This window comes from Cadophora gregata, assembly GCF_030347475.1.
Source record: "Cadophora gregata isolate MNR1 chromosome Unknown scaffold_2, whole genome shotgun sequence".
NCBI classification, from domain to species: Eukaryota; Fungi; Ascomycota; class Leotiomycetes; order Helotiales; family Ploettnerulaceae; genus Cadophora; species Cadophora gregata.
In genome coordinates, this window is record NW_026695925.1 from 3405645 (window position 1) to 3432465 (window position 26821).

General features: G+C 48.2%; 9 protein-coding genes across 9 annotated transcripts; 5 read left to right on the forward strand and 4 right to left on the reverse strand.

Moving 5' to 3' along the window:
* Nucleotides 1-1426: 1426 nt before the first annotated feature.
* Nucleotides 1427-4154, reverse strand: ONS95_008403 (uncharacterized protein). Its single transcript, XM_058501957.1, has 4 exons — nt 3493-4154; nt 3200-3443; nt 2698-3149; nt 1427-2650 (listed from the first exon to the last, which is right to left on the reverse strand). Exons 1-4 carry the CDS (start codon nt 3657-3659, stop codon nt 2257-2259), a joined length of 1257 nt encoding a protein of 418 aa, XP_058363279.1. The 5' UTR covers nt 3660-4154; the 3' UTR covers nt 1427-2256.
* A 130-nt stretch (nt 4155-4284) lies between these two features.
* POS5 (NADH kinase pos5) lies at nt 4285-5656 on the forward strand (the record flags this gene model as incomplete). The annotated part of the gene is made up of 3 exons (XM_058501958.1): nt 4285-4405; nt 4450-4564; nt 4612-5656. The coding sequence occupies 3 exons, from the start codon at nt 4285-4287 to the stop codon at nt 5654-5656; spliced, it is 1281 nt and encodes a 426-aa protein (XP_058363280.1).
* A 1111-nt stretch (nt 5657-6767) lies between these two features.
* ONS95_008405 (uncharacterized protein) lies at nt 6768-8429 on the forward strand (the record flags this gene model as incomplete). The annotated part of the gene is made up of 1 exon (XM_058501959.1): nt 6768-8429. One exon carries the CDS (start codon nt 6768-6770, stop codon nt 8427-8429), a length of 1662 nt encoding a protein of 553 aa, XP_058363281.1.
* An 821-nt stretch (nt 8430-9250) lies between these two features.
* On the forward strand, nt 9251-10649 carry ONS95_008406 (uncharacterized protein). Its single transcript, XM_058501960.1, has 2 exons — nt 9251-9869; nt 9957-10649. Exon 2 carries the CDS (start codon nt 10013-10015, stop codon nt 10571-10573), a length of 561 nt encoding a protein of 186 aa, XP_058363282.1. The 5' UTR covers nt 9251-9869; nt 9957-10012; the 3' UTR covers nt 10574-10649.
* Nucleotides 10650-11454: 805 nt separating this feature from the next.
* On the forward strand, nt 11455-13116 carry ONS95_008407 (uncharacterized protein; the record flags this gene model as incomplete). The annotated part of the gene is made up of 6 exons (XM_058501961.1): nt 11455-11476; nt 11526-11596; nt 11640-11770; nt 11815-11931; nt 11979-12834; nt 12886-13116. 6 exons carry the CDS (start codon nt 11455-11457, stop codon nt 13114-13116), a joined length of 1428 nt encoding a protein of 475 aa, XP_058363283.1.
* Nucleotides 13117-13594: 478 nt separating this feature from the next.
* On the reverse strand, nt 13595-14840 carry ONS95_008408 (uncharacterized protein; the record flags this gene model as incomplete). Its single annotated transcript, XM_058501962.1, has 2 exons — nt 13595-14140; nt 14229-14840. The coding sequence occupies 2 exons, from the start codon at nt 14838-14840 to the stop codon at nt 13595-13597; spliced, it is 1158 nt and encodes a 385-aa protein (XP_058363284.1).
* A 725-nt stretch (nt 14841-15565) lies between these two features.
* On the reverse strand, nt 15566-16928 carry ONS95_008409 (uncharacterized protein; the record flags this gene model as incomplete). The annotated part of the gene is made up of 2 exons (XM_058501963.1): nt 16500-16928; nt 15566-16254 (listed from the first exon to the last, which is right to left on the reverse strand). The coding sequence occupies exons 1-2, from the start codon at nt 16765-16767 to the stop codon at nt 15566-15568; spliced, it is 957 nt and encodes a 318-aa protein (XP_058363285.1). The 5' UTR covers nt 16768-16928.
* A 2308-nt stretch (nt 16929-19236) lies between these two features.
* Nucleotides 19237-24608, forward strand: PDE2 (3',5'-cyclic-nucleotide phosphodiesterase). Its single transcript, XM_058501964.1, has 4 exons — nt 19237-20963; nt 21019-21888; nt 21955-22544; nt 22590-24608. The coding sequence occupies exons 1-4, from the start codon at nt 20771-20773 to the stop codon at nt 23805-23807; spliced, it is 2871 nt and encodes a 956-aa protein (XP_058363286.1). The 5' UTR covers nt 19237-20770; the 3' UTR covers nt 23808-24608.
* Nucleotides 24609-25649: 1041 nt separating this feature from the next.
* Nucleotides 25650-26629, reverse strand: ONS95_008411 (uncharacterized protein; the record flags this gene model as incomplete). Its single annotated transcript, XM_058501965.1, has 3 exons — nt 26254-26629; nt 26043-26121; nt 25650-25881 (listed from the first exon to the last, which is right to left on the reverse strand). Exons 1-3 carry the CDS (start codon nt 26531-26533, stop codon nt 25650-25652), a joined length of 591 nt encoding a protein of 196 aa, XP_058363287.1. The 5' UTR covers nt 26534-26629.
* Nucleotides 26630-26821: the final 192 nt, after the last annotated feature.

The following is a 26821-nucleotide window of genomic DNA, read 5'->3' on the forward strand; positions in this document are numbered from 1 at the left end:
TGGGAAGTTCATATTTGGAGTTTGGTATCGTCGCGCGAAAGCACTTATTGCGACAGTGTATGCCTATCTTCCTTGCTCGCGTATCTAACTTTCATGAAATTGGGACTTGTACATCCTTTCTTTTTCACGAACAAGGAACAAGAATACTCCCGAGAGTGACAGCAAGGTGTTTCTTGACAACAGAAAACATTTTAGAGACCTTCCATGGACGTAGGTACCATAAGCACGCATGATGAGTTTCAAACGATCAACTCTCTGCAATCCCGAATGGAGGACATCTTACGGTTTATACTCTTGAAGAAACTCCAGAAGAAGTTTCTCCACAGGTCAGCAATTGACACAACGCATATTGTAGTACTCTCGGTCCATTTGCTGTCTGCTGCAACGTTTCTCAGTCTCTGATGGATATCTTTATATAGATAGAGTCGAGGGCCCAGATACATTACGTTCTTCGTTAAGGACATGCGACCTTGTCTTGTACTGAAGATTCACATTCTAGTTTGCTGATTCATTCTGGTTCTTCAGAGTTCTCCTCATTTTAACTACTGAGATCGTGTTCTGGTGGGAGATATATAAGCATCACAATGCCAACGGCTCAGCATTCATTCTGAGTGGAAGATGAAAACCCTTTAGAAAGCCACGAGATCTTTTAACTTTCGCGCAAGCTTTATGTGAAGAAGCAGATAGACCTGTAGACAAGGTGAGTCCTTGTATTACTCGTCAGGAGAGGTTTTTGTAGAGGACTTGGTGCTCTAAACAGATAAAGTTTGTAACGACATCTAGGGATTAACGGCGGTTCATATGTTGACAGTGGCCCATCTTGCTCGCAGCTCTCAAGAGAGAAGTGGAAAGAAACTCTTGCAATCTGGCTATTATTCCACGATTAAAATGTACTTCAAACACGCATCTTACAAAATAACATGATAATGTGGTCAACCTTCCAGACGCCTTCCGTGTTATAATAGTCAAATTCGCCTTCTTGGAGTGCGCTGAGAGTAACGATCAAGGCCACTCTGGGAGGTAGTCTTATAGGTAGCGGTCACGATTCCAATCTTTTGGTGAATTATGCGTCTAAGAGTGAATACGTATGTTTAATCAAGAGCTGGTGATGCTCCATGGGGTAATCATACTGGCTTTCCTCTCCCCAGGGTGAAATATCACGAGTGAATCACCGAAACTGGTCATCCTTCCTTGCTTTCATGCTCAAGAGCACAGTACATCATAGCTATATAAACACCACCTGGACTTCAGTCTCAATCCTCTCCAAACGATCTTGGATGTAGGTGTCGGAACAACAATGGTGGGCGGCAAGACAGCCCTACACTCATTCTCACACAAGGTAATTGCAAGATCTAGACATTTCACAGGAAAGAGCTTTCGTAAGGAAATGCGTTCAGCTTTCGCTAAATACATCAGGTGAAGAGCCCTAGCTTGAAGTACGAGTTGTTTTTTGATAACAATAATTGAAGTGACAACAACACATTTAGAATTGCCGCCGAAAATACTAGGACAGTGAGCCGCGACACTCGATTCTGTATTTACCTCACACCCCGCATTATGTAAACAAAAGGAGATTAGCTCGCCACTCGTGTTTGCGGGCAAGACTACGGTAGAGTGTAATTATGGAAAGGCTTAGAGACATCTTAAATCCTCTTTCCGCGTACTGCAGAACTTTGTGGATCAAGTCGAGAAGGATTTGGCCAAGTAGTTGAAGAGTGTTGATGACAAAAGCTAAGCGAACATCCGACAGTTCTGTGAAGACTCAGGACCTTCAATTTAGTTGGGGAGGAAGTATACGTGTGAGTTCCTTGGCCGATGATAACTTTGGAAGGGTTTGGTGAAGTGTGCTCAGGACTGGGCGAAGGCACTGAGGATGTAAGGGGAAATTGAAAAGCAAAAACAGTGCTTGGCATGTGTTTGATCTTCATACAAGCTTCATGAGAAGAAAAGACTCGGAATAGTAGAGAGAAATGCAGAATTTCAGTGGCTCCCACCTGTCCCATACAATTTTTATATTCTTCATAGGAATTATGAAAGTAAGCCCCGTCCGAACTACCACCCATACCTGTCCGTCCGTCTGACCCTCTGTTTGCCTACCATGTAAAATCCACTGATCGAAGGAAAGGGGGAACCATACATAAACATCATGTCCTTGAATGGGTATCTTCCAATCGTCGCGCCTGAAATCCGAAAAATGCACCTCACTACCCTATTCCACCTTCACCCCACATCAATACTCCAACGGCCCCTCCATTACTAGTATTGTTTTCCATAAAGCGCCGCGTTCCACATCTTCGCAAGCAGATTTGCGACAAGTCCGAAGGCAGCCAGGACAACGAAGATATTGCCCACTTCCCAAATATGGTTCAACTTGACTTCTGTCTCGATAAACTCATCATTACCTTTTCCTGCCGTGACGCCATTGGTTGCTTCTTTGGAGGCTGGGAAACGACCGGTGACGAGGAAATGCTCGATGAAGGCATCTTTCTCGTACCATCGATCTCGGAGCCAGAGTTCAAACTTTCCTGCGTCTTCAAGTGGCATGTCTTTGATGGCGAAGCGTCGCCAGTACATGTTCACGGATGGTGGTGGTCGACCTTGAAGATACATGGACCGTAGGGTGAAGAGGTCTTGGCCGAATTCTCCTCGTCTGGTTTTCATTAGCAACGTTCTGGAGCGATTGGAAAATGTACTTACGGAACACCTTCATATGCCAGTGTGCAGTCATAAACGTAATCCACGGTACCCTTCAGCTCGTTCAAGCAGAAGAATGTTCCAGTACTTCTGGGCAGGAGAACATGCTCCATATCCTTGATGCCCTGTTTCTCTGCCCATGCCGTACTCTTCCGCCTGCCATTATCACTTGCATTTGTTCCTTCTGGGAAAAGCAACAGCCACATTGGATCGAGCCCAGAAGTTCCAGACATGGGGCCTGAATGAACTTCCTTCAACTTTTGTAAGCGATGTGCTAGTCGTGGTTGATCTGTGGACATCTTCCGAGACATGAATATGAAGCTGTAGAACCTCATTCCCCAGCCTACGACGGGTATATGCTTCAGCGACTCCTTCAATATTATGTAAATATGCCCGTGCATGTGAGGCCGGTTTGTATATGCTATCCACCACAAATATAGCCAGTCGGAATATATCTGTTGTAATAAATCAGTATGGTCTTGACTCCCAGAAACAATCTCCATACCTGGTGGTTTGCAATCAGAACCATTCTATCTGGGAAATGGCATTCCACTCGTCCATCTGCCCTCCTCTTCAACTGACCTGCCACAGAGGCATCACCACTTATTCGCACAACCGTAGGGGCCCACCAGTTTGTCAAAGTTGTAACAAATATCCCGAAAGACTGTTTCGTCAACGCCATGTAGGCATAGTATAAATCTCTGTTGATCCAGTAGAGAGGAACTCCTAGGAACTGGGTTGCGACAATACTAGCCAAATCAGCTTTGCTTGCTCTATGTAGGTACAAACAATACTTACGTGCAACATGACGAGAAGAAGTACACGACAACCAGCAAGAGTCGAAGAATCTGCACTGCTCCCGAATGCTTGATATGCCCTCCTGGGTGTTCTGCTTGGACCTTCTCCTCTGTGTCAACTGCTGCTTTCTTTGCAGACGTATTCCGTTGCCTGAGTTCCGTCGCCATGTTTGCTGCGTCTGTGGAAGTGCCTGCCCTCGTGCTTCTTATGTTCGTAGATATCGAGATTCAGCCCAGTGTCTCACCCCACCCTCCAACTCTTCAAGGCAGATTGTCGTGTGCGCTCCCGACGATTCCGCGCTGGTGCTGACCGTGCCTGATCAACTGACTGTGATCATATCACGATGGGGAAAGCCGATACAAACACGTGTTTCCGTCAACTCGAAAGGTCCATATCTTGTACGAGGTTGTTTGTTTTGAGGAGGTGTTGTGAATAGAATTCTTTGACTGTCATTCTTCAGTGGAATGACAGTCTCTCACGCGAGTACGTCAAGACTGCATGAAGCGGTTCCGGGTAAGCTTCCTTATCGCCGCGATAAGGCGTCCCGAGCTCACTAGCTCGAAAGTTTACAGACGGCATTTCGCAACGACAAGCTTGATTTGACAATATGGTTGCGTCGATACTCTTTAGATTCGAATGAGGTTGAACAGTTGCACCTCCGCCAACTTATTGTGCGGTAGACAGTGCTTATAATGATCCGCCAAGCACCTCCACATCCAGCTTCCTGTTCCGGCTAAAGACGGACCTTTTACCTCATTCTGTCAACAACAACTACTCCACCAACACGCGACGATGATACCGAGGAGGCTGCCAAGGAGCAGGACATGGAAGAGAGCATTTAGCAGCACGTCTGTGAGAAGAGAGATCCTGGATGTAGAAGCTCTGCCGGATAGAATTATCCCGAGATATCAAGGTAAGTTTTCCCATGTCAACCATAGCTTCACTGACATTGAATAGAATCGCAGACAAGTGACTTACTCTCTCTGATATGGCCCTCCCCTCCACGAAACGTCCTCATAATAAAGAAAAAAAGAGCACCGCAAGTGACGGAGTCCTTACTGGAATACGCAAAGTCAGTTGCCTCCATTTGCTTTTGCATCGTGCTGACCGATTGTCCAGGCACATCCATTCGAACTACGAGAATGTCTCCTTCATATTCGAACCAGCAGTTGCTGCACAAATTCACAAACAATTTTCCTTCCCTATATATACAACCAGCACGGCCGGTGATCTTGCGACAAAAGTCGATATGACCACAACCCTTGGTGGCGATGGGACAATCCTCCATGCTTCCTCCCTTTTCAGTACAGAACGACATGTTCCTCCGATCCTCTCTTTCAGCATGGGCACATTGGGATTTCTTGGGGAATGGAAATTCTCCGAATACAAACGAGCGTTCAGGGAAGTCTACATGTCTGGTGCAAGAGCTGGATCACCCCTTCTCCAGGACCAAAAGCATCCACATCTGGAGAACATTATCCCAGAATTGAGCGACGTTGTCACGGGCTGGTCGAGCATCAGAGGGAAATCTATGGGTCCGTCGAGAAGCTCGAAGATCCTGCTACGGAATCGACTGAAGGTCGGAGTCTTTGATGCAAATGGAAATCGAGTGATTGGAGATAATACCACCCAAAGCGCATTGGGAGATGTTCACGCAATGAATGAAGTTATCATACACAGAGGAAAAGAGGCACATTTGGCAATCATCGAGGTCTACGTCGGAGGCCGATTCTTGACAGAGGCTGTCGCGGACGGAATGATTATATCCACTCCGACTGGCAGCACCGCTTACAGTTTGAGCTCAGGTGGCAGCATCATCCACCCACTAGTCAGCAGTCTCATGTTGACGCCCATCTGCCCAAGAAGTCTTTCTTTCCGACCTCTAGTCCTACCAGCCAACACGCCGATCACTCTACGGTTAAGCGAGAAGAACCGAGGCAGAGAGTTAGAGGTCAGTATCGACGGGCGAAGACGTAGCATTGGGGTTGGCGTGGGAATGGAAGTACGCGCCAACGGTGAAGACATTGTCAAAGGAAAAGAATGGATTGGAGGAGTCCCCTGCATAATGCGCGGCACGAAAGGTGGAAATGATGACGATGATGGATGGGTGGGAGGACTAAATGGTCTGTTGAAGTTCAACCATCCGTTCGGCGGCAACGAGTAAGAAGCACATATACCCATGAAAATTTCCAACCATTTCGAAGAAGACCAATGTACAACAATGTATTCTAATGTACGATGCCCTCTCAGCCCTGAGATTCTACGTCAGGATCGTGTATCATGATACACTCTTTTGTTTCCTGGCCGGAATACTTTCAATTCTTCGCTTTTTTTTTTATCCGTAAGAGACGAGAAGCGAAGATGATTATTTGACAACTTAAGCCAAATCAGCATAGGTTGAACGAGACGGCATTTGACGGACTTCTGCGCCAAGTTCTCACTGGTAGCCACTACTGTAATGTCACCATTGGTGGTCCGAGCTGGCGACCTCACATCCTCCAACTGCTTCGGACAACATTACATCGATTTTCCACCAACTTTTTGTTAAGCGCTCGCCTAGCGGTATTCGCGTTATGGGCAACTATATTCATACGCCTATTGGCCACTTTTGTGAACCAACACACGAGAACCGCCACGGCCCATGGACTGGTCAGCACAGGCGAGGCCGCCCTTGTTCTGCGCCATTCTGCATATATTTATTCTGCCATTTTACCCTACACTAGGCACTCTTCTGTTCTGAATGTCTACGAGAAGCCTGGAATCTGCTTTGACACCGGCCAGAAGTAATTATTGTGCCATTTGGTCTCTTTTTGGGTGTTTCACGTCCATCCTTCTGGCCCGCTCACTTCGAGCTGTCCACGAATACCCGAACATGGTTGGACTGTTCGACCACAAGCCAGTCTCTACAACGCCTTGCGAGGCGGGTAAGGTCTTAAGATGCATTTCTAAAACCATTTGATTGATGTTTCTGAGAATAGCTACCTGCGGCCGTCCTTGAGATACCAACACAACGAAAAGCTCTGCGGCCCCGGATACGATGGATCCGGACGCATTCGAGGACGATCTAGGTCTTGCAATATGCCCAAATTTTCCGCTAATACTTTACATAAAGACCTTGAGTTCTCCCCTCCACCCAAGCAGGCACCAGATAATCAATCACTTCTTTCATTGTATTCATTCGGATGCATCTTCCACATCCTAGTTTCGTCATATAGACACCAATTTTGTCTTCTCTAGCCATTCCACGGCAATTCTTTTCTAACAGAAGATCCATTATGCCCTCTCTCTTATCCTTGAGGAAGCTCTTCCTCTTCTCCCTTGTTCATAGCACAGCTTTCGGTCGAGTCCATCTCAAAGTTCGACAAGATGTTCAGGGCGGAGTCGTAGGCTCCATCCCACTATGTGTCGTGACTGCCGAAGGCACACTTTTTACGGCGACTTCGGGTGTACTTCCAACTGACGGTTGCCCCAGTGCTACAAATGCAGCAACTCAATTGCCATCTTTCATCACCATTGCTGCGTCAGTCTCAGGGTCTAGCGAGACATTTTCGCAAACAACTTTCCCGGATCTGGCAACCCTTACTGTAGCACAGACGGTGACGATTGGTGTTGCCAAAGTGGATGCCAGTGGCGCAACTTCAACCATCCTAGCTCCGATTATTGTTGGTCCTGGCGGTATTGGGTTCGTTGGGTTAACTGGGGCCCTTCCCATCGATGTGAGAATCGACATCGACGGAAACACGCCCGGCGCACCCATCACAGACACATCTGGCAGAAATAATCCAGGGGAAGCTCCACCTGTAGGCTCTCCGCCTGTGGACTCTCCGCCGGGGGACTCTCCGCCTGTGGGCTCTCCTCCTGGGGACTCTCCTCCTGTAGGCCCTCCACCAGGAGGGGACAGTAACAGCGACAAAAACAATGGAGATGATAATGAGGACAGCGATGATAGCGACGAGCACAATTCTTCCACAACATCACCGACATCTACACAAGAATGCATTCTCACAGAGATCGCTTGTACTCAGACCTGTACTATCAGCTCCAATGCTGATGCCCCTACTCCTACGACAATCTGCGGTGACGTTGGATTGTGTCGGAGCCAGGCTGTCGACGGCCAATGTACTTCAACGACAGGTACTATCACTTCGACATCTTATACCACTGCCTCCATCTCGGAGTTCATATGTAGAGCAGGCTCATGTCCAGGCACTGTTTGTGGAATTTCTTCCCCTAAATCAGCTCAAGCTGTAGCTACAAATGCTCCAGGCGATAAGATTCCAAGTCTTGCAAATTTGTCGGACGGCGTATCAAGAAGAGCGTTGAGTAGAATCACACGTATCGACAAGATCATAAAGAGAGTCCTTGACCCTGAAGACCCGACGACGATCCGGCAACTCGACTTTACCGATCCAAATTCATTATACCCAAATAACCCCAGACCTCACGTATATCCGCCCAAAGATCAGTGGTACGTAAACGCCGCGAAACTGGTTCAGGTGGAAGGGCCAGGAAATTTGATTTCAGCCATTGGGAACAATCGTCAAGAAGGAGATGCCTCATCAACGAAATTCGACTATGCAGACTTACGACAACATGCCATCACGACAGGAAGCGGGCCGTCCTCGGGTTGTACCAGTGTGTTGGCATTCTCTGAGCGAGGGGTATGGATTGCACACTTTTGGGAGATGGAACAAATGCTAGATCTTGACTTTGAGGGAAAGGTGCTTCAATTCATTCGCAAGGGTGACCCAGGAAAATTTGAAGGGCTCAGCGATGTGATCCCCTCCTTGTTTTCGGGCCCGTCACCTGGAGAAGAAGATGGTGAAATTGTCGAGATTCCAATATTCTCAGGCGCTATCATATTTACCCCTAGCTATCGCAGACCTGAAGAAACCCGCCGCCAACATGAACGAGAAAATCAACGTGGCAGCATATAACCCTATTTTCAACGACGGTCAGCTGGAATTGGAGCCCTGAGAGGTCTTCTGACATTTGAATACGTCCCCCAACATATCTCGAGTGTCAACAATGAATGTGGAGTTTTTCGTGCCGTTCGTATCCACATCCAAGATATTATCCAACCCATTATCAAATGGAATTGGCCAACAGATCCCAACGCCTCTAATTTGTCAATGGTGAAAGGCAAGAAAGCCAAGCGAATCGCAGAATGTTCTGCTAGGCCACCTTCGGATGATTCTACTGATACAGCAAGTTACTTTGACATCAACAGGCCAGTCGGGAGAGTAACGGATGTGAGTTCTCAGCTTGGTTTGGCAACATCAACACCGCCAGATGCTTCACCTGCGACAACGACAGCGACTACCACAGAAGTAAATCCAAGCCCAACAGAAGGTCCAGTCTTATGTAGTACATGGCAGCTCAGCCCGAATGGCGTGCAGGTAGGCTCAAATTGTGATGGGGATCCAAACAAGACAGTCACTGTGCTACTGAAGAGGCGGGAAATTCAAACACTTTCTTAATGGAAACAATGATCTGCAACAAAGGAGTTCGTGCGCTCGGTAATCCATGTTATTATGGCAAAGCAAGAACACAAATATAAACGGGGCTTGTTGGTGTCTTGAGACCACTTACTATTGAATCATAAGAATTACTTATTTGTGAGCGATTCGAAGTTGTCTAACGAACTTGTCACAGCTTAGAGACCATATAAAAAGCTACTTGAAATATAAATTGAAAGACTGCTTCCAGCCACGTTGATCAGTGAGACTAGCTGTAGCTGCACTCCTATATTTTCCTTCTCTCATATCTTCCGTCTTGATCGCCAATATCTGGACGTTACAGATAGGGAGACGGCTCTGTGTGTCGACATGGTCGACATGGTTGACAATGCCAAAAAAGGCGTGGGGTGAGCAAATATGGAGAGTCTGACAGGTGTAAGTATTAATAGAACACAAAAGTTGGTATTGTTTGATTGGCCCCCGCCTTTCAGCCTTCCCTCAGACAAACATTCACATCTTCTTCCCATTCATCATCGAGCCCAAAAAGCAACTAATAGTCACCACTATCCTTGAGGGACTATTACAGCAGTTCATGGCGGCAAACTACCCTGATCCGATCTTAGAAACTACCATATGCTCGCCAGAAGAGTCAGAACTGTGGATTCGAAACTTCTGTCTTGACGGCAGCCATCCCCATGAAAAAATACAGAAGACTATCGAAGTTGAATTCCTTCCTCGATCAGACCAGATACTCGCACTGGCAAAAGCCAGTCACTTTAGAGAAAGGCCTCCGTCCAGGTCGATAATATTATGGGCACTGACTAGCGAATGCTACCCATTTCTACGATACCTGATCCGCAATGGGTTGGATTTGAACAGCATGACCGATACCACAGGCTACTGCCCGACATTGCTTAGGTAGGTCCCCTTATCACGCCTTCCGTTTTCCTATTCTCCCCCTGCCATGTAAAAGACGTAGAATGCCAGCTGATAATCATTTCGTAGTGAACGCTACGTCCTTGCAAAAAACAGAACTCACTGGTTTCCTCCTTGACCAAGGCATGGACCCCACCGTTGGAATCATCCCACCTCCAAATCCCCTGGTACGTACTAAAGGCTCAAAAGGACGCCTTCTCTTTAACGCTTCCCGCTTCAGCAATCTCGAAACCTTCAAGCTTCTGCAGTCCCGAGGAGCAAATCTCGAATACGCGCATGCCCTCCACGGTGCTGCAAATTCTGGCCCTTCGCAAATTCACATCATACGACACTTGCTAGAAACCAAAGCAGTAAATGTCAATGAACTTGAAATTTACCATACGCCACAGTCAGGGACACCACTGCTCGGAGCAATAGACAAAGGAAATATAGAGCTTGTGAAGATACTCTTAGACTATGGGGCACATCCTTTGGCGTGCATTACGATTCCTTATGAGACGAACGCAGAAGCGATGGCGAGGGGGTTGAGGCTACAGGATGAAGAAGCCTCGAAGGAAATTTTGAGGATGCTAGAGGATGCAAAGAAAAAGAGGGAGACAGAAGGGACGTTAGGTGATGTGCCGGTAACTGATATGGGCAGAACCGAATGGTGGAGGGCGAGGAATCAAAGGGCATCTGGAGCATGATGAGGGAAGTTGGGAATAATGTTTTCAGCTAGAACGCTTTGAGTTGGTACATTTGTCATTAACAGGCCATTGAAATGATACCTGGTAAATGTGACTGTTTCATTAAGTACTGAAATCATATTATTGTCAGCTTGCAGTATTCTCGTCTTGCTTTTCTAGAACTTACGGGGAATCAATTTCTGAACTCACATTGGCGTGTTCTTATCATACACGACCAGACGATCCTCCGCACTAAAATTTTTCCCAGAGAAGTCGTATTTGTGGTCCATTATGGGTTGCAAACAGTTTCCAACTCTAAATAATTTCTCAATAATCCAACTAAATAACATATAGAAACGTTCGACGCTGGCAAAAGTGTTTGAGAGCCATAGATTATGTCACGAGTGGAGCACGAAACAATTGTGAGAGAGCTGGAAAAATTGTGTAAGTCTGAAGATTGAGACTCAAAATAATGATACGCAAGATTAGTATCATAATGTGGCCATGTTAGTAATTTTTTCGAACCGGCTACTCAATCCGACAAGAAACTCTGAAGAGATAAGTTCAATATTGACTTTCTGGATCTGTCAGATTTTGATTCGAGAGTGGCCACGAGAGCTGCCCTTATTGAATGCAGCATTCAGCCGGGTGAAAAATCGAAAATTGTTTTTCAATAGTACCCATCTAAAGATACACAGAGATTAGATATTCCAAATATATGGTGAAGATGTCAAGAAGTCGAGACAGGACCAATCTGCAACAGGTCACGTGAAAACGCTTCTGATTATCAAATTTGACCCCGCCTACCCCTCCATCGCGAAACAAGAACTCAAACAAGAACGCGTCTGGCACAGTACTCAGGCCGGAAAGCCCTTCCGTCCTTTTACAATAATATCTTCATCATGGAGTACGATACCAAGACCCGTAAGTCCCGGGTTCTCACCTCCAATCCCTCTCTAACGTCACACAATAGCCCTATCCTCAACGTCCGACAAAACCTCCTTCGCATATATCTCCGCTCGAGACAGATGGCCAGTGATACTTGTAAGGGAAACGTATGTTAATCGGATCGAAGCTAACTGCAAAGACTGGGGCTATCGACGATGTACACAAGGCGGTATCCGATACGACAGATGAAGCTAAACGGATAGAGGGAAAGAAGATCGTTGAGGAGCTTGCGAAACTGAAATATGAGCTACAACATGATCGCAAGTTGACGTACGGGTCCATTGAATATACATAGACTATGCTGACTTGTTCAGTCCACTCGCAGATGACGGAGAGGCAGATGTTGAGGGATATAATAAGGAATTGGAACATCTGGGCAACCCTTCATGGTTCAATGTCCCTTGGCTCTATGCAGAATGCTATCTCTACAGGTAATTCCCGTAGCTACAAGACTGGAATGCCAATTAACAGTATATAGACGCATAGCAACCGCCTTTGCGCTCTCCACCCACTGGAAATCCTATGATATATTCGCCGTTCAAAAAATGTCCACGTTCCGCTCCTCACGTCCAGCAGTCCTCGAACTCGCCAGCCGCTACCACGAACTCATCAACCAAATGAAGAAAAAAGACAACAAATCCGAGACCGAAATTGCAGAAGCAGAGAAGATCCTCTTCATGGAAATGTGCGAGATCTGCCTGTGGGGAAACGCCACGGATTTGTCCCTCCTGACGTCCCTCACATACGAAGATATCCAGAAATTGCAAGGCTCAGAAGCACGGAAGGCCTCGGAGAAGAATATCATTGTAAATGACCTGGAAGCTGCTTACGATTTTCTGAAGAAGGCTCAGCAAGAGGGAAAGTCATACCGTCAGGTTGATATCGTGCTGGATAATGCTGGCTTCGAACTATACGTCGATCTTATCCTAGCAGGCTTCCTCCTGTCCGCTGGACTCGCTACGAATATCATTCTGCACCCTAAGTCGATCCCTTGGTTTGTCTCTGATGTCTTGCCTGGCGACTTCGCAGCCCTCCTCAACGCACTTGCCAACCCACAATCCTTCTATTCTACTCCTTCCGAAGACGAGAAGAACGCAGGCAAGACACCTACACCACTTACCCAAACCGAGATCGATGAACTCTCATTCCTCTTCTCAGAATGGAGTAATTTCCACGCCGAGGGACAATTACTTCTACGTTCCAACCGTTTCTGGACAGAGGGAGGCAGTTTCTGGAGATTACCTACTTCGGCTCCAAGATTACATGAGGATTTGAAGGAGAGTGAGTTGGTGATTTTCAAGGGTGATTTGAACTACAGGAAGCTTACTGGCGATGTACATCCTCTTTCCCATACCCTCCAAACTTATGTTGCTAACTCTGAAAAGGGAATGTGGGATCCAACCACACCATTCACGCAAGCGCTCGGTCCTCTCGGTCCTGGCTCTGGCGTCAATGTCCTTGCCCTTCGAACCTGTAAAGCAGATGTCGTCGTCGGTCTTAAGCCAGGTCAAGACGAAGAGTTGAGAGCTATGGAGGGTGGTGGTGGTGATAGTGGGGCACGTAAATGGGCGTGGAGTGGGAAATGGGCTGTGGTGTCCTTTTCTGCCGGGCGGTAATCTTGGGGTCGATGAGAAGATGTCTATGATTCATGATTGATGCGCGCATATAGACAAAATTATGGTCGACTTAGAGAATAGACCGCAGCGATGTTTTCAACAGGCTGGGAACCGGCATCCATCCCGAGGATTGCATCCTCTTGCGAAGTCTTGATTCTACTTCGAAGTCAGGTAAGTTCCATGCCTGTCTCTTCTTCTCCAACTATACAAATCCAGAACTCCATCGGAACCTCACGGAACGCTAAAGCATGTCTTCGCATATAAAGAACTCTAAAAAGTACGCCATCCAAGTGGAATCCCATGCCAGTATACCAACGTTCAGCACTTGCATACATCTGTACCTTCCTGTTTCTGTCCGACGACAAGCCATGCATTTCATAAAACCAAGAGACTGGCAAAACACCTTTTCCTTACTTGCGCCTGTCACTTCCTTGTGTTTTGCCTTGTTAGATAGTTTTGCCATCTCACTGCAACAAGCTCAAGTACTCGCTGGCCTTCCATTTCCATTTCCATTAGCATCGGTATTCGCAGCCGTCAATCTCGCAAGCACAGAAGTGTTCATTCCTAGCAAGGACTCTGCTCGTGCGTTGCGAGCTGCGTTGTTTGGTGTTTGTGGGTGGTGTCCCGGTGTTTGCACTGGTGTTGATAGAGAAGATGAAGACGGGGCTTGGGTTTGATTCTGTGCTTGGGAAACTTGAGTTATAGTCGGAGGTGGAAGTGGAGCAGAGGAAGGAGTTTGAAGGGTCTGAGTAGGCAACGGAGCTTGTATAGCTGCTGCGGCGAGGATGTTTGGTGGTGGACCGACTGCCGGTGCTGAGAGAGAAGTTGAAGTTGGCGTTGAAGTCTGTAGTTGTGGAGCAAGAACTTGAGAAGCTTGAGGGATCTGAGGGTTTGGCGTCGAGGAAGATGGCGATGGAGACGCAGCAGCTGCTTGCGTTTGGGTGCCAGGCTGAGGAGCAGGTAGTTGGAAAACAGGCGCTCCCCATCCCAGGTTGTCGTTTGGGGTGATACTAAAGGCACCTGCCTGGTGTGGAAGTCAGACATTTTTCTCTTTACTTGTCTTTTTCACACCCGAGACCAAATCTCAAAACCTAGGAGCAAGAAAGCGTTACATTACCACTTGGCTGCGGGCCCGGCGGTCCCGGTCCAGTATCGACACCATGCACACGACTCCATCCTTGATTCGACGGAATGTTCGCTGGTCTATTGACAGTCGCCTGTGCTTGCCCTGGTCCTTGACCTATCACTCCTTGCACAGGCACAACTTGTACCTGCGCCCTTGCGGGAACCGCAACAGGAATACTTGCACCTACAGGCGGAGGCACTGCAGAGCCAGAAGGAAACCTATAATGCACTACCGGCCTCCACGCCCCATTCCTATATTCCAGTCTCGTCTCCGCGGTACTGTTACTCGGCTTTGGAAGCGGTGTGCCGTAGGATCCTGGGCCGGGGATTTGTTGGACTGGTTGAGGCTGAGCGGGGACTGTGACTGGTGCTGCTTGGTAGATAATCTGTGCTGCTGGTGCAGGTGCAGGAGGGACTTGATAGGGATAAGTAATGGGCTGGCCCAAACGCACGGCACAGCTTGGACATGGATATAGAAGAGGGACTTTTGCTTTTGTGACGGAGTGGAAGATGGAGGGGAGGGAGGCGAGAGAGCAGAGGAGGCGGGGGGTTTTGATTTTGTGGGTGCAGCTGTGGGTGTAGGTTGTTTGGTGGCACATTTTCTCTGCTCTTTCTGTGGCTGGAGGTAGATGTAAAGTGGAAAGCAAGAGAAGGAGGAGGGAGTTGATATTTGGTTTTGAAATATGGGCGTCAGACCTTTCTGGAGGTAACTTATGAATTCAGGTGAGCATTTGAAGTTTTTTGGTGGATGTAGAACACAATATATGCGCAGCGTAAGAAGTAAAGAGAGAGTAAGCAACAGCCGAATATGAGCCTAGATATACTCAGCCTGCCGCTACAGCCGTGAATCATCTATCGAGTGGTTTCCGTGCATGCAGTCAAATAAACGTCTCAGGCAAGAGCATGAATGGTAATGCTTTTCGACTCACCCCTGTCCGTAGTCAGTCTGAATGGTGAGCTATTCTTGGAGATTCAGTTAAGGGAAGGATAGAAGACAAAAGGCGCGTAAGCGAGATGAAAACAATACATCAGCTTGCAGTTAAAGCTTGGCCGCTTGCAGCGCCGATATGAGGGGCATGTAATCCTGTTGACTCGTGTTGGTAGTACGCTAGCATTCCACAAAGTGATGGGCGTGCCTCGCACTACACGATTTGAAATGGCTAGTAGTCCTGTGAAACGATTCCTCCTGACGACCTTTGGACACTAACTAGGAATATCCTCAGAACTCCTCCCCAATACCTTCCCATCCTCTATCTCTACTACAAAAACACGTCACTATCCCAGGAACCCTCCTTTCCATCTCCTCTCCACCCCTTCCCTCCCCTCATACCCTCTCAAAAACACCCACCCAATAATCCATACTCCTCACCCCCTTCACACCACCATCTAACCCTTCCGCTGAAGCAGCAATAGCATCATACGCCGCCTCCAGCGCCACAATCTCATTCTCGCTCACAACCTGACCGGAACTCCGTACCCGCAAAGACGAGATTTCTTCCTCGCGCTTCCGGAGCAGATCACTGACTTCCCAGTATCCATCTTGCAGTCCTGGATGCGACGGGAGTGTAGCTTGGCGTGCTAGCGTGAAGCTGGAGTTTGGCAAGGACGAAGAGGCTGCGGTGCTGGTAGAGGTAGATAGCACAGCGGACATGATTTGCGCGGGTGATAGAACGGTGCGTATGTTTCCGTTAGAATTGATCTCGCGTTTTGTTTCTAGAAGGGAGAGCAGGAGTGCGGTTTGCACGTGGGGGATCTGAGCGAGTGAGGAGGCGTGGAGGGACCATTCGGCTAGGCAGAGGGTTTTGGTGTGGGGTGCTAGGGAGGCGAGGAGGGTGGGGAGGTGTGTGGGAGAGGAGAAGTAGTAGATGCAATGGGAGAGGACGATGTAGTCGTAGGCGGGGCCGGTGTAGGTTGAGAGGTAGAGGAGGGGGTCGATGAAGTGGAATGTTATGCGTGGTCCTAAGGGGGTGGAGAGGATGTGGGCTTGGGCTTGGGCGAGTGTTGAGGGGGAGCCTAGGGGGAGATTGTTACTATTTTTCTTCTATGCAATGAAGATTTATAGAGCTTCTTTTATGTCGATTGCTTATGAAAGTCCAGCAGGCAAACAGGGAGAGCAGGCTCGGGAACAAGTAGGTAACGTTGAAAATGCACAGGTCAGACCAAAACTCAAGAAAAAACGTAACAGTTGAAAGAAGGAATTACATTCGAGCCCAAATCCAATATAAAATAGTAAACACTGAGATATAATCAAAACTCACCATAATCAGGACTCCCCGGATCAAGCGCAACCACACTCCCACTCTCCCCCACCGCATCCGCCAACGCAACAGTCGTATCACCCTGGCCACATCCTATCTCCAGTACTCTTGACCCGGGCTGGATATCCCAATACGCAATCAACTCCTGTCTATGAGCTAGTTGCGACATCAGACTTGCCGAGCTGGACGTTGGGTCCGGCCGGTCCTCGATGAAGTTCAGTGCTAGGTCGGCAGTGCTGGTGCTGGATTTGGGTCGGAGGGTGGCCATTGTGTATGGATATTTGTGCAGGGATATTGTTAGACTCTGATGGAGTGGGATGAATAGGTTGATTAGTTAATGATTTGATGAGCCCTGGTGGATGGGATGGCCTGATGTTGAGACTAGGTTTTTTCTTTTGCGAGGAAATTAGATGAGATGAGATGAGATAAAATGCCGATGTTGATGTTGATGAGTTGAGACCCTAGGAGACTTGGCCCTTTATATATACATTCCTAGATGGGAGTTTGGTTACTATATCCCAAATACGTAACAAGTTGATACGGTACACGAACATATGCAAGCCGATGAACAAATCGCTTCAGTGACTCACTTGCGGGCTTTGACGCTGCAATTCAACACGTGACATCTTGTGTCCAAAAGCTCAATGAGAGGTTCTCCCTCCTAACAGTGTGGAAATGGACATGCAGAACTGAGCAATTTATGCATGCATTGCAGTGGCGTGATTATGAAGTACGAAGAACGCAACCATTAAAGTAGGATTCTGACTCATGGAATGACTGTTGCTCGGCGGCTTTATGGAGAAATACTTTACAAGAAAGGCAGGTGGAGGGAGGAAATGGAAGGGAAATAGGAAGCTCGAATGAATGCAGCGAAACAAAAGCTGATGGAAATAAACGAATGGAGGGGTACAAGAGCTTGGAATAAGGTAGGAAATGGGCAGTGTTGAAGAGTCAATGGAAGAGGACTGTTGAGGAAATCAGGGTGAGTCCGTATGGTAGCAAGACGACTTGCCTTCTTGCTTATGCTTGCATTCGAAGACAGCATCGCGGGATTAGTTAAAAAAGAGAAATGTGAAGAACGAAAGGTGCTTTTAGTAGGAAATAAGATGCTAAGCAAACGATAATGACCCTCTAAAACGAATAAGTGAATCAGGGAGGTTCTGCGGGTCGCCGCAATTTGGCAGCATGCCATGCAAGCACCCTTAAGGAGTACAGCAAGTGTCCGTCCATCATTTTCTTGCTTGGAAACTCGAGAAGGAGCAGTCATTTACATTGCGTACTTGTTTTTGAGACTTGCCTATCGAGTGTAATCTTTTCGTGCGGATTATGTCCTAAGATATCGGCGGTACTGTACTGTATCGGTCACATCATCCTTTGCGGATGCGTCAAGTACCGAAGCTTTACCTTGGAGATTAAACGGCAGAAGCGCTGTGGATATGCTGTGCCCAGCGATCTGGCTCGGAGTTGTACCCCCTCTCGTTCTCAGGTCCGAGGGGTGAAAAAGGATGCGCAACACAATCAAACGCAATAATCGCAACTGCACAGTAGTGAGTGGTGCTGTGAGGTGTAGTCGTAGCGCCAAGATTGATTAAAATGAGGGGCAGAACGTTCGATAGGGAACTGATAGGCCGGATGGCACTGAAGCTTTCCGCTGAGGGTGGCGACATGGCGCCTGGGAGGGCTGATCAGTACTTTGCTGTTGGCTGGTCTGGGGAGGGGTGGAAGGGGGATGGTTGTGGTTGGGTGGGATGCTTATTGTTGTGCTGGAGGGAGGCTTGGAAGGGGACTTTATCTTCAGGGGAAGGATGCAAGACGACGGGATGAATGTAGATGAAACGAAACATTTTTGGCTTTGAGGATAGGATGGGCACGTGTGGTGTTGTGTGTTTCTCAGCTTCTCTTTACCTAGGTACCTAGGTATCTGGCTCCGAGGTACGGTGTATTCAGACTCGATTGTTAGTATTACTCAAGCATTACCAAACAATCCTTTGTGAATTGTTTCTCATCTGCCGGGCTTGGATGCAAATCTGCATCATCTTTTGCCGCCTCTTGATTGTTGATTTCGAGCTCGTTGGTTGTGTTTCTGTGGTGAACACTGCACCGCTGCACCCAAGACTTCTCTACACCGGAAAATGCAACTTTGCATCCTTATGTTTCTCAACCCAGGACATCTACCAGGTGATCCTGAACAACCGCCTCTTGGCCCATCTGGGATGAGCAAAATTTCCTTCTTCACTTACTTTTTGCATCTACAAATTCTTATTTCGCAAGGGTCTCCCTCATAGCGTTGCAAGAAGTGGGTTCTAGGAGCCAAGTCCGAAGTTGTTGATCCAGGGCCGATCAGGAAGGTCAGACAATTCCAATCAATCACAGGCGTTCATAGCAGGCGTGTTGCTGACGCCAGCCGGACAGTCACTGATGATCCATCTCGGTAGATGCTGATGTCGAGCACTAGAAGCACCGTGGAATGATTTCAGCCCCATATTAATGTACTGTTGCAGATAGGTGACTGATGGACTGATAAGGTAAGGGGTAAGCGATATGACTTCGGGATTTGAGAGAGATATTGGACTTTCAGTAACTTAGCTTTAATACCAATAGACTGAGGAACAGCAGATCACAGCAGTCAAAGAGTATAAAGATTCATATACTGGGAGTGATGCAGAGTACAGAACGGTAGTCATAGAAAGCGATAACCGGGCCACAATCAGTCGCAAATCATATAAACTAGAGCGGTAGAGGAAAGTGATATGTTTCGCCTGGAGAACTGATCCATACAGTACAGTATGGCCCACGCTGATTCGAAGCTTTTAGCGGCCTTCTGGAAGGTTTACCGTGGTCACTGGGAAGCCCGACCCTGCGAAAATTCCCGCTTGTGGCCAATCACAGCAACTGCTCGCTGCTGGACCCAGCCTGCGGCGGGTTGTCCGAAGAAGGTCCACGGCCCAGTGCAGCACCAAGTGGTGCCCACTGCCCACTACTGCCCAGGTGAGAGAGGTGGAGAAAAGGAGTGGTTTCCACCTTAACTTCTTCCCCCGTTGCTCATCCATACCTAGGCACGATAGGATAGGACACTTCGTTCATTGCCTCCCGTCCCCCGTTTCCCGTCCCTCTTCACTTGGTTCTTGGTTCTTGGTTCTTGGTTCTCACCACGCCGAGTCGAGCCCAGACCAGACAAGCGTCCCTCCTCCATCGTACCTCGACCTCGACCATCCAGCAGAGCAGGACTTCGAGCACCACCACCACACCACACCACTATCAAGCTTGGAACCTGAACCTGAACCTGAACCTCACTCCCTCTCACATCACATCACATCACATCACATCACATCACATCCCGCTTTACTCCTCACGCCCGCACTGCACTGCACTGCACTTCAGCACCTCAGGTTGCGACTTCGACCCCGACCGGTTTATCGAGCCCAGCGCTGTCCTCTATTGTACTGTACCACATCGAGTCGACTACCTGACCTGACCTCGTACTGCATCCTGCAACCCCCTCATTACTCGACCTCTGCTATTGCGCTGCATCCACAGCGATCGACCCGACCTTCCCTCTGCGACCGTAATGAAGACTGCCCGCTCCTCTCCCCATTGCCTGTAGCGCAGTCAGACCCAGACTTCAATTGCATTAACTAGGCATCGAGCTTCCCTTCCCGGAATTGCTTGCTTGCATTCTATCTGCCTGCGCGCGGATTGCGACTCGAGTCCCATGTCATCCGTGACACCAGACTCAATTGATGTGCTGCCAAACGAACCACACCGAATCCGCAGGAGCTTCTCTTCGGTATATAAGTGCGCATAACAGCTCCTCTCTTCCATAATCTGGGTCGCCCGTATATTATCCATCAAAGAAACGTTCGTGGTTCAAAGACAAGGGCAAGTCACCGTCTACCAGCCAAGTCCTGTCCTCGACTTCAGCCGCCCTTCCCTGCAATCGCGAAACATACCCTATCCTCGCTGCTCCTTGAGAACCAGACCCTCAATCACCTCCTCCCATATTTGCGATCAATTAAAACGATCTCAACGGCCGCATAAAGACAAAGACCGAAGGTCTTGCGAGTCTTTCGAGCCCAAGTCTCGACGAGTCTGGAAGCTTGCGCTCGAGCCCTCCACTCTTTCATCACTGCGACACGGCCCGCCGATACAAAGATCGCGATATTGGCCTGGACCAGCCATCTGCAACCTCTCCAGGACTTCGCAACTGATCAATTCATTGGGGACGACTCGGCGGTACAGAGATCTCCGCCGTCGCGGTGCGCGAAGCAGACATGGACTACGCTGCATGCAATGTGGTGTACGTCGATCGCAACGCCCGTGAAGATAGGCTAGTGAAGAGGGAAGATGCGACATCAACGGCTTCACCAGACGGCGTCATTAATTATGCAGAGCACCACACACCCGTCCACGCTCCTACCGCGGTAGATGAGAATCTACAAACTCTACTTGGTATCTTTAGTGAAGGTAGGCCCCCCATCCATCTGCGAGCATCGCTTCAACGTACTAACTTGAATGACAGTTTACGTCTGTATATCTGGAAAATCTTGTATATCGAAGCTCTCCGAACTGAATCAGTCCTCCATCGTCGAATTAATACCCACCCTCGTCTTAATAGATATACCATACGAAGATCAACTTGCCGAAAGACCTTCGAGGGAAGTGCGGACACCTTCGCCCAGTACCCAGCTGCAGATAGACGGGGTACATGACGATTTGATAGAGGAGGAGGCATACGGACTCAGTCTCCTGGAGTGGATAGCGTGTGAGATACAATATCAGAGTCTGTCGAGGCTAGTGGTACCGGTAGCGGTAGTGTCCATTCCAGAGCAGAACCCTTTATTAGTAACATCAAGGGGGCGGACCAATTCTCGATCAGAAGGCCAACTGGGCTACACCTCCTTTCTCTCAAAGAAACGTGGGGGTCTGGTTACGCCACTCGATCAAACGAGAACAGTCAAGTATCTGGATGTTGGCGCAGTAGACGTATTGACGAGTCCGCTGCTCAAAGAACGATTACCGAGTCTCGCAATTCACGCCTACCGAGCACACAAAGATGCGTCAAAGGAACATAGAGCGCTTATGGAAATGAAACGAGGGAGGAAACGATCATGGGTTGGAGTGGATGATCAGAAGCCATATGCGTATTTACGGGAAGCTATGGTATCGGGATTGATGGACGGAATCTGCAAGCTTGGAGGAGATGAAGAGCCCATGGCTCCTATAAGGATATCCATTGCGTTAAATCGTCGAGAGAAGATTGCAGCGTCCGTCGGGTCCTGGCATTTCTCGGCGCACGAGTTCACCGACGACGAGCTTCTCCATGCAGCTTTACTGATGCTACAGCACGCGCTTACGATGCCGGAACTGGAGAGGTGGCGGATATCGACAGGTAAGTGGCAGCTTCTTTGTGGACATGTTTCGGATAATTGTGCTTCCATGCTGACACCCGATACAGAGCATCTCACGGCTTTTCTAGTAGCGAGTCGATCCGCATACAATGCCTTTGTCCCGTATCATAATTTCCGTCATGTCGTCGACGTCTTACAGGCTTGTTTCCACTTTCTTGTCCGACTGGGCCGATTGCCCCCATATCCCATCTCGGGTCATTCGCCAGAGCCTCCGCTTTCCCCAATCGCCGCTCTAATTCGACCTTTCGACGCTCTTACTCTTCTAATCACCGCCATCGGACATGACGTCGGTCATCCTGGTGTCAACAATGCTTTCCTGGTAACGCTTAATGCCCCACTTGCTCAACTGTACAATGACCGGTCGGTCCTCGAATCGTTCCATTGCGCGGCTTATTCCCAGATCCTTCGACGATATTGGCCAGCAGCTTTCCGGGGTCAAGAGATGCGTCAGCTTATGATTAGTTCGATCCTTGCTACTGATATGGGTCTTCATTTCGATTACATGAAGAAGCTTGGGTTTTTGCAGGAAAAGCTACATGAAAATGGAGGCACTGATGGCTGGAACGGGAGACTCATTGATGAGCAAAGAACGCTTGCTTGTTCGTTGTTGATCAAATGCGCTGACATTAGCAACGTAGTAAGTAATAAGAGATCTCGTATTGTCTTTTGCTAACGATCAAAGGCACGCAAATACGAAGTTGCAGCCCGGTGGACATCAATATTGACTGACGAATTTTCTCGCCAAGCCTCAATGGAGACAGACCTCGGCATCCCTACCGCACTCTTTGCTGCACCGACTCGAGCCCCAATAGAGCTTGGAAAATCCCAAATAGGATTCATGAACATGTTCGCCATTCCACTTTTCCAAGGTGTCACAGATGTTATGCCAGGAATGGCATACTGTGTAGAAGAACTCTTACGAAATAAGGCTGCCTGGGAACAAACGATTGCCGATGAACAAGAGAGGGTTAGGAAAGGTAGTGATGATTCTACCATGAAGGATGGCATGTTTTCCCCACGAACAATGAGCGTTGCCAATCCTTCTGATGCAAGTTATCAGAAGGTAGGTAACGTCTTGTCGCCCGATATGGACTTGAGAAAAGCGCTCCTCTCCAAGAATCCTTTCCCGACAAACGGTGTTGCTGAGGAGGGTCGACGACATCATACCACGCTCCCGGAAATATCGCCTGGTTCGGAACCGTTGGTGGAAGATTCGGCGACCCCATCACCTAGTGAAGTATTACCAGATTCTAGCTCTCGGCGCTCCTCCAAACCAAGTCAACTACAACTAAGCTTCGCCACAGCAAGCGCTCCCGGTTTACTCGATCATCCCAGCCAAGACTCTTCCCTCACCCAGACCATCGATTCGCAGCCAAACGGCATATCAGTGAACCATCAGTCTCTGGTCACCGATCCTGTTGTAATCGACCCTCCAACACCACAAGAACCAAAAGCCCCGGAATCAGAGAAGCAACGAAGCAGTGATGGGACGGAAGGAAGCAATTCTGCTGGAGATTGGACTAGTCAGGCCACAAGTGCTACTACCGGGAAGATGCCACTGAGCCCCAGTACACAAGGGACAAGCATCATGTCAGATGCCGACTCGATCGAGAAAGGGAACTCAAGTCAAATTCTCACGCCAACCGGGACATCAACTGGAAATGGACGGAGCTGTGGGGATCGAAGCTCAAGCAAGGATTCGACGACTCAAGGGAGCAAAAGTGAGGGGGACGGTGAGGAGAACAAAGGCCCACCATCTACCGTGACCGAAAAAATCGGGAAACTAAAAAAGAAGCCCAGCCGGTTTAGGATGAATTTCTGGAAGAGGAGTAAAAGTGCCAGTCCACCTATGCCAGTTGGTGGAGCAAGAGTCGGTAGTGAAGATGGCATGAGTCAGTGATGATTCCACTGATATGATGGATACAAATGAAAGGCACGCTCTAACGAGATCATCGACGATACGACCCACATCCATAAAAAACCGCCGACGAATCACGAAGGAACTTGACGACGCAAAAGAGAGACAGGAGTAGTGTAGGATTATTGCTTACTTGCATGATTTATTTTTGTTGTACATTGTACAGAATGCAACCTAGGAACAGGAGCAGAGCAGGAGCAGGAGTACAGACAGATAGAGGCCGGAATGCAAGGGCAAGGCACAGGGGATGCATGCATGCTTCGCATATAGGCGCATTGGCGTTCGGATGAATGGATGGATTGATGAGCTGCGGCTGGATTTGCGAGGGACCTCTGCTCTGGATTGATTGATTGACTGATTGATATCTCGTACGGGCTTTGGGGGCGTTGACTGAATGATATCTTTCTGTGGATGGATGGATGGATGGATGGATGGATGCTTGAAGAGAGGAGAGGAGCGAGCAAGCAAGCAAACAAGGCAATGAGCGTAGGGGAAGAGAGGAGGAGAGGAGACGCGATGGGGACGAGTGGGAATGGAATTGAATGGAATGGAATGAAGTACCGACGCATGAAATCATGCGTTGATGATGTGTATATGGGGTAAAGCCACCTTGCTTATATTTTTGAGACGTCGGTACCGGTCTGGTCTGTCTGTCTGTCTGTCTGTCGGTCTGCCTGTGTTGAGCGGATAGGAGAGAATGGAAGGAGGTAGAGAAGTGAGATGAAATGGGATGAGATGAAATGGGATGAGAGAGTATCTGAGATCAGAAATCGATGAATTGAACTGAATTAAATAACCCTGAATCGAATTGAGTTTATGTCAGTTGAGCTGAATGGAGCCCTTCTTCTTGCTCCCTTGCAGCTTCTTCTTCTTCTTCCCTTCAACCCCATCCCATCCCACTCCATCCCACCCCATCTCTCTCTGAATACCTTTCGAGATACTCCCGACCCGCTTCCAGTGCCTAAGAGTATTCCTGTTTTTGGCAGTTTGAGGGAGGGGAGGGGATGGCTCTTTTGACGCATGCCGTTACGTTTATGCTTGCTTCTTATGGGTAGGTAAGGTATCTTAAGTTACTACTCCGATTCTTCTTCTCTAACTTACTTGACTCTTTTGAAAAAGGGACACAGACACACACTAAGTTAAAGAGACAGAGTGATGAGGAGAGGAAGATCTATCTGTCCTGGCGAATTGGGATTTGGGATTTGGGGGAGAAGAATAACGCCTTTGTTCCTTTGTAATTAAGAGGATATCATATATATGTTCTGTTCTGTTTGTTGTGGTTGAAAGGGAGAGGGGGGGGGGAGGGGGTTAGAATAGGTTGGTTGGAATGCATATACTCACTCAAAGCTGAAGATTGGCAGGTAGGATACGGTGCTTGAATGAGATTGTTTTTCGTCCGTTTCGGTGTGGTGTAAATTGGCATTACCTACTTTTTTGTTGGAGGGGAAGGAGCCATGCGAAGGAGGACATGTAAAGCTCGGGTGCTTACATAATGAGCTTCCCATCGGCAAGTAAATAAACGTGTGTTTGAATCATTCCGAAAAAGAAAAAAATTCAGAGTTTTCATTGCAACAGACAAAATAAGGTAAAAAATCAAATACGAGACGATGTTAGACACTTAGGGGATGTAAGACTAGCCAAGAAGAAGAACTTTGTTTCTAGGCTGAATTCTGGGTCTTCTCTGTCACATGGACACGAGGACTCACAAAATCTCTAAAAGCGATTATCGTGAGGTTTGACTGTCACTCCCTCCTCCAAGACCAGGCAAAGTTAGCCTCATTCCCTTCAACTCAAAATACCTAAATCACCCCCACTGAAACCCTCTCAACATCTAAAAACCGCTCTAAAAACCGCATAAACCGCCCCGGGCGGCGTCTTCGACGGATATCTCGTCTTATACGTAAAGACGGGATAATCCCTACCCACAAACGGCTGCGTACGATGCTTATTGTAGTAGATACTCACGCCTTCGTTCTTGTCTTCGTTCCACCAGGTCTTGATTTCGACTTGTAGGAAGGTAGGGAGGTCGGTGCTGAAGAACCAGATACCGTTGAGCCTGTAGGGAAGGGAGAGGTGAGAGGTGAGAGGTGAGAAGTGGTGGTTAGAATTGTGGGGTTGTGGGTGGGGGTGAAGAGGGAGAGAGGGGAGAGAGGAGAGGCGACAGGAGAAGCGGGGAAAGGGGGAGTGGTGGAGAGGGGGGAGAAATTGATGACTTACCAGTTTCGAGCGACGTGGGTGTTGGAACCGCGGAGGTTGCAGCTATTATCAAATGCCCACATTATAGCCCATCCTCCCCCTACACCAACAAAACAAAAAAAGAAAGTCAGTAGGTATTCCGCAAAATTAATCCCAGCTTTCGATTGGAGGCAGAACTCTGTAAGTGGAAGTAGAAGTCAAACTACTGCGTAGAAGCAAAAACAGAACTCACAAGTACTCTTCTCAACAAAAGAAACATAGCACATATGTCCATCATCCGGGTTCGCGCCGCAGATCTGGAATCTCATACCAGGCTCGAGATCAATAGAGATACTCTGGCCTGGTCTCCAACTGACTTCGCGAGAAGATAGGATGGTAGAAATTTCGGCGGTGTGGTTGGCGTAGCCGCTGTCGAGGCTTGAAGATGCGGAGGTTTCGGTACTGCTTGCAGCGAGGGAGAGGAGGGTGAGGACGATGGCGAGGAGAGAGATGAGTTTTAGCGTGAGGGGCATTTTGTTTGTGGTTGAGAAGTGGGATTGGTGTGGTAGAATGGGGTTTGACGTTGCTTTGATGGGGAAAGAAAGAGTGTGTAGGTGCGTTATTCGAGGAGGAAATTCAAGTAGCCTGGACCTCCGGGACTGGAAAGCTGTGATTGTTTTGTTTTCGCTTAGGGGTTTAGCGTCTTGGCTAGGTTCAGGTTCTGAGCAGCTGATGGCACATTGTATTGATTCGATATGTGAATCATCGGCCTTTTGAAAGATGAGCCGGTTCAGGGGTGAAGTTCCTTATTGTTGATCAAT

Excerpts from the sequence above, each read along its gene's own strand:
- ONS95_008403 (XM_058501957.1), bottom strand. The coding sequence starts at position 3,659 with ATGGCGACGGAACTCAGGCAACGGAATACGTCTGCAAAGAAAGCAGCA. Across the intron at positions 3,444-3,492 it reads TTCTTCTCGTCATGTTGCAC|TATTGTCGCAACCCAGTTCC; the intron begins GTAAGTATTGTT and ends TGATTTGGCTAG. Across the intron at positions 3,150-3,199 it reads TTCTGATTGCAAACCACCAG|ATATATTCCGACTGGCTATA; the intron begins GTATGGAGATTG and ends TTATTACAACAG.
- ONS95_008406 (XM_058501960.1), top strand. The coding sequence starts at position 10,013 with ATGGACCCCACCGTTGGAATCATCCCACCTCCAAATCCCCTGGTACGT.
- PDE2 (XM_058501964.1), top strand. The coding sequence starts at position 20,771 with ATGGACTACGCTGCATGCAATGTGGTGTACGTCGATCGCAACGCCCGT. Across the intron at positions 21,889-21,954 it reads GAGGTGGCGGATATCGACAG|AGCATCTCACGGCTTTTCTA; the intron begins GTAAGTGGCAGC and ends CACCCGATACAG. Across the intron at positions 22,545-22,589 it reads GCGCTGACATTAGCAACGTA|GCACGCAAATACGAAGTTGC; the intron begins GTAAGTAATAAG and ends TAACGATCAAAG.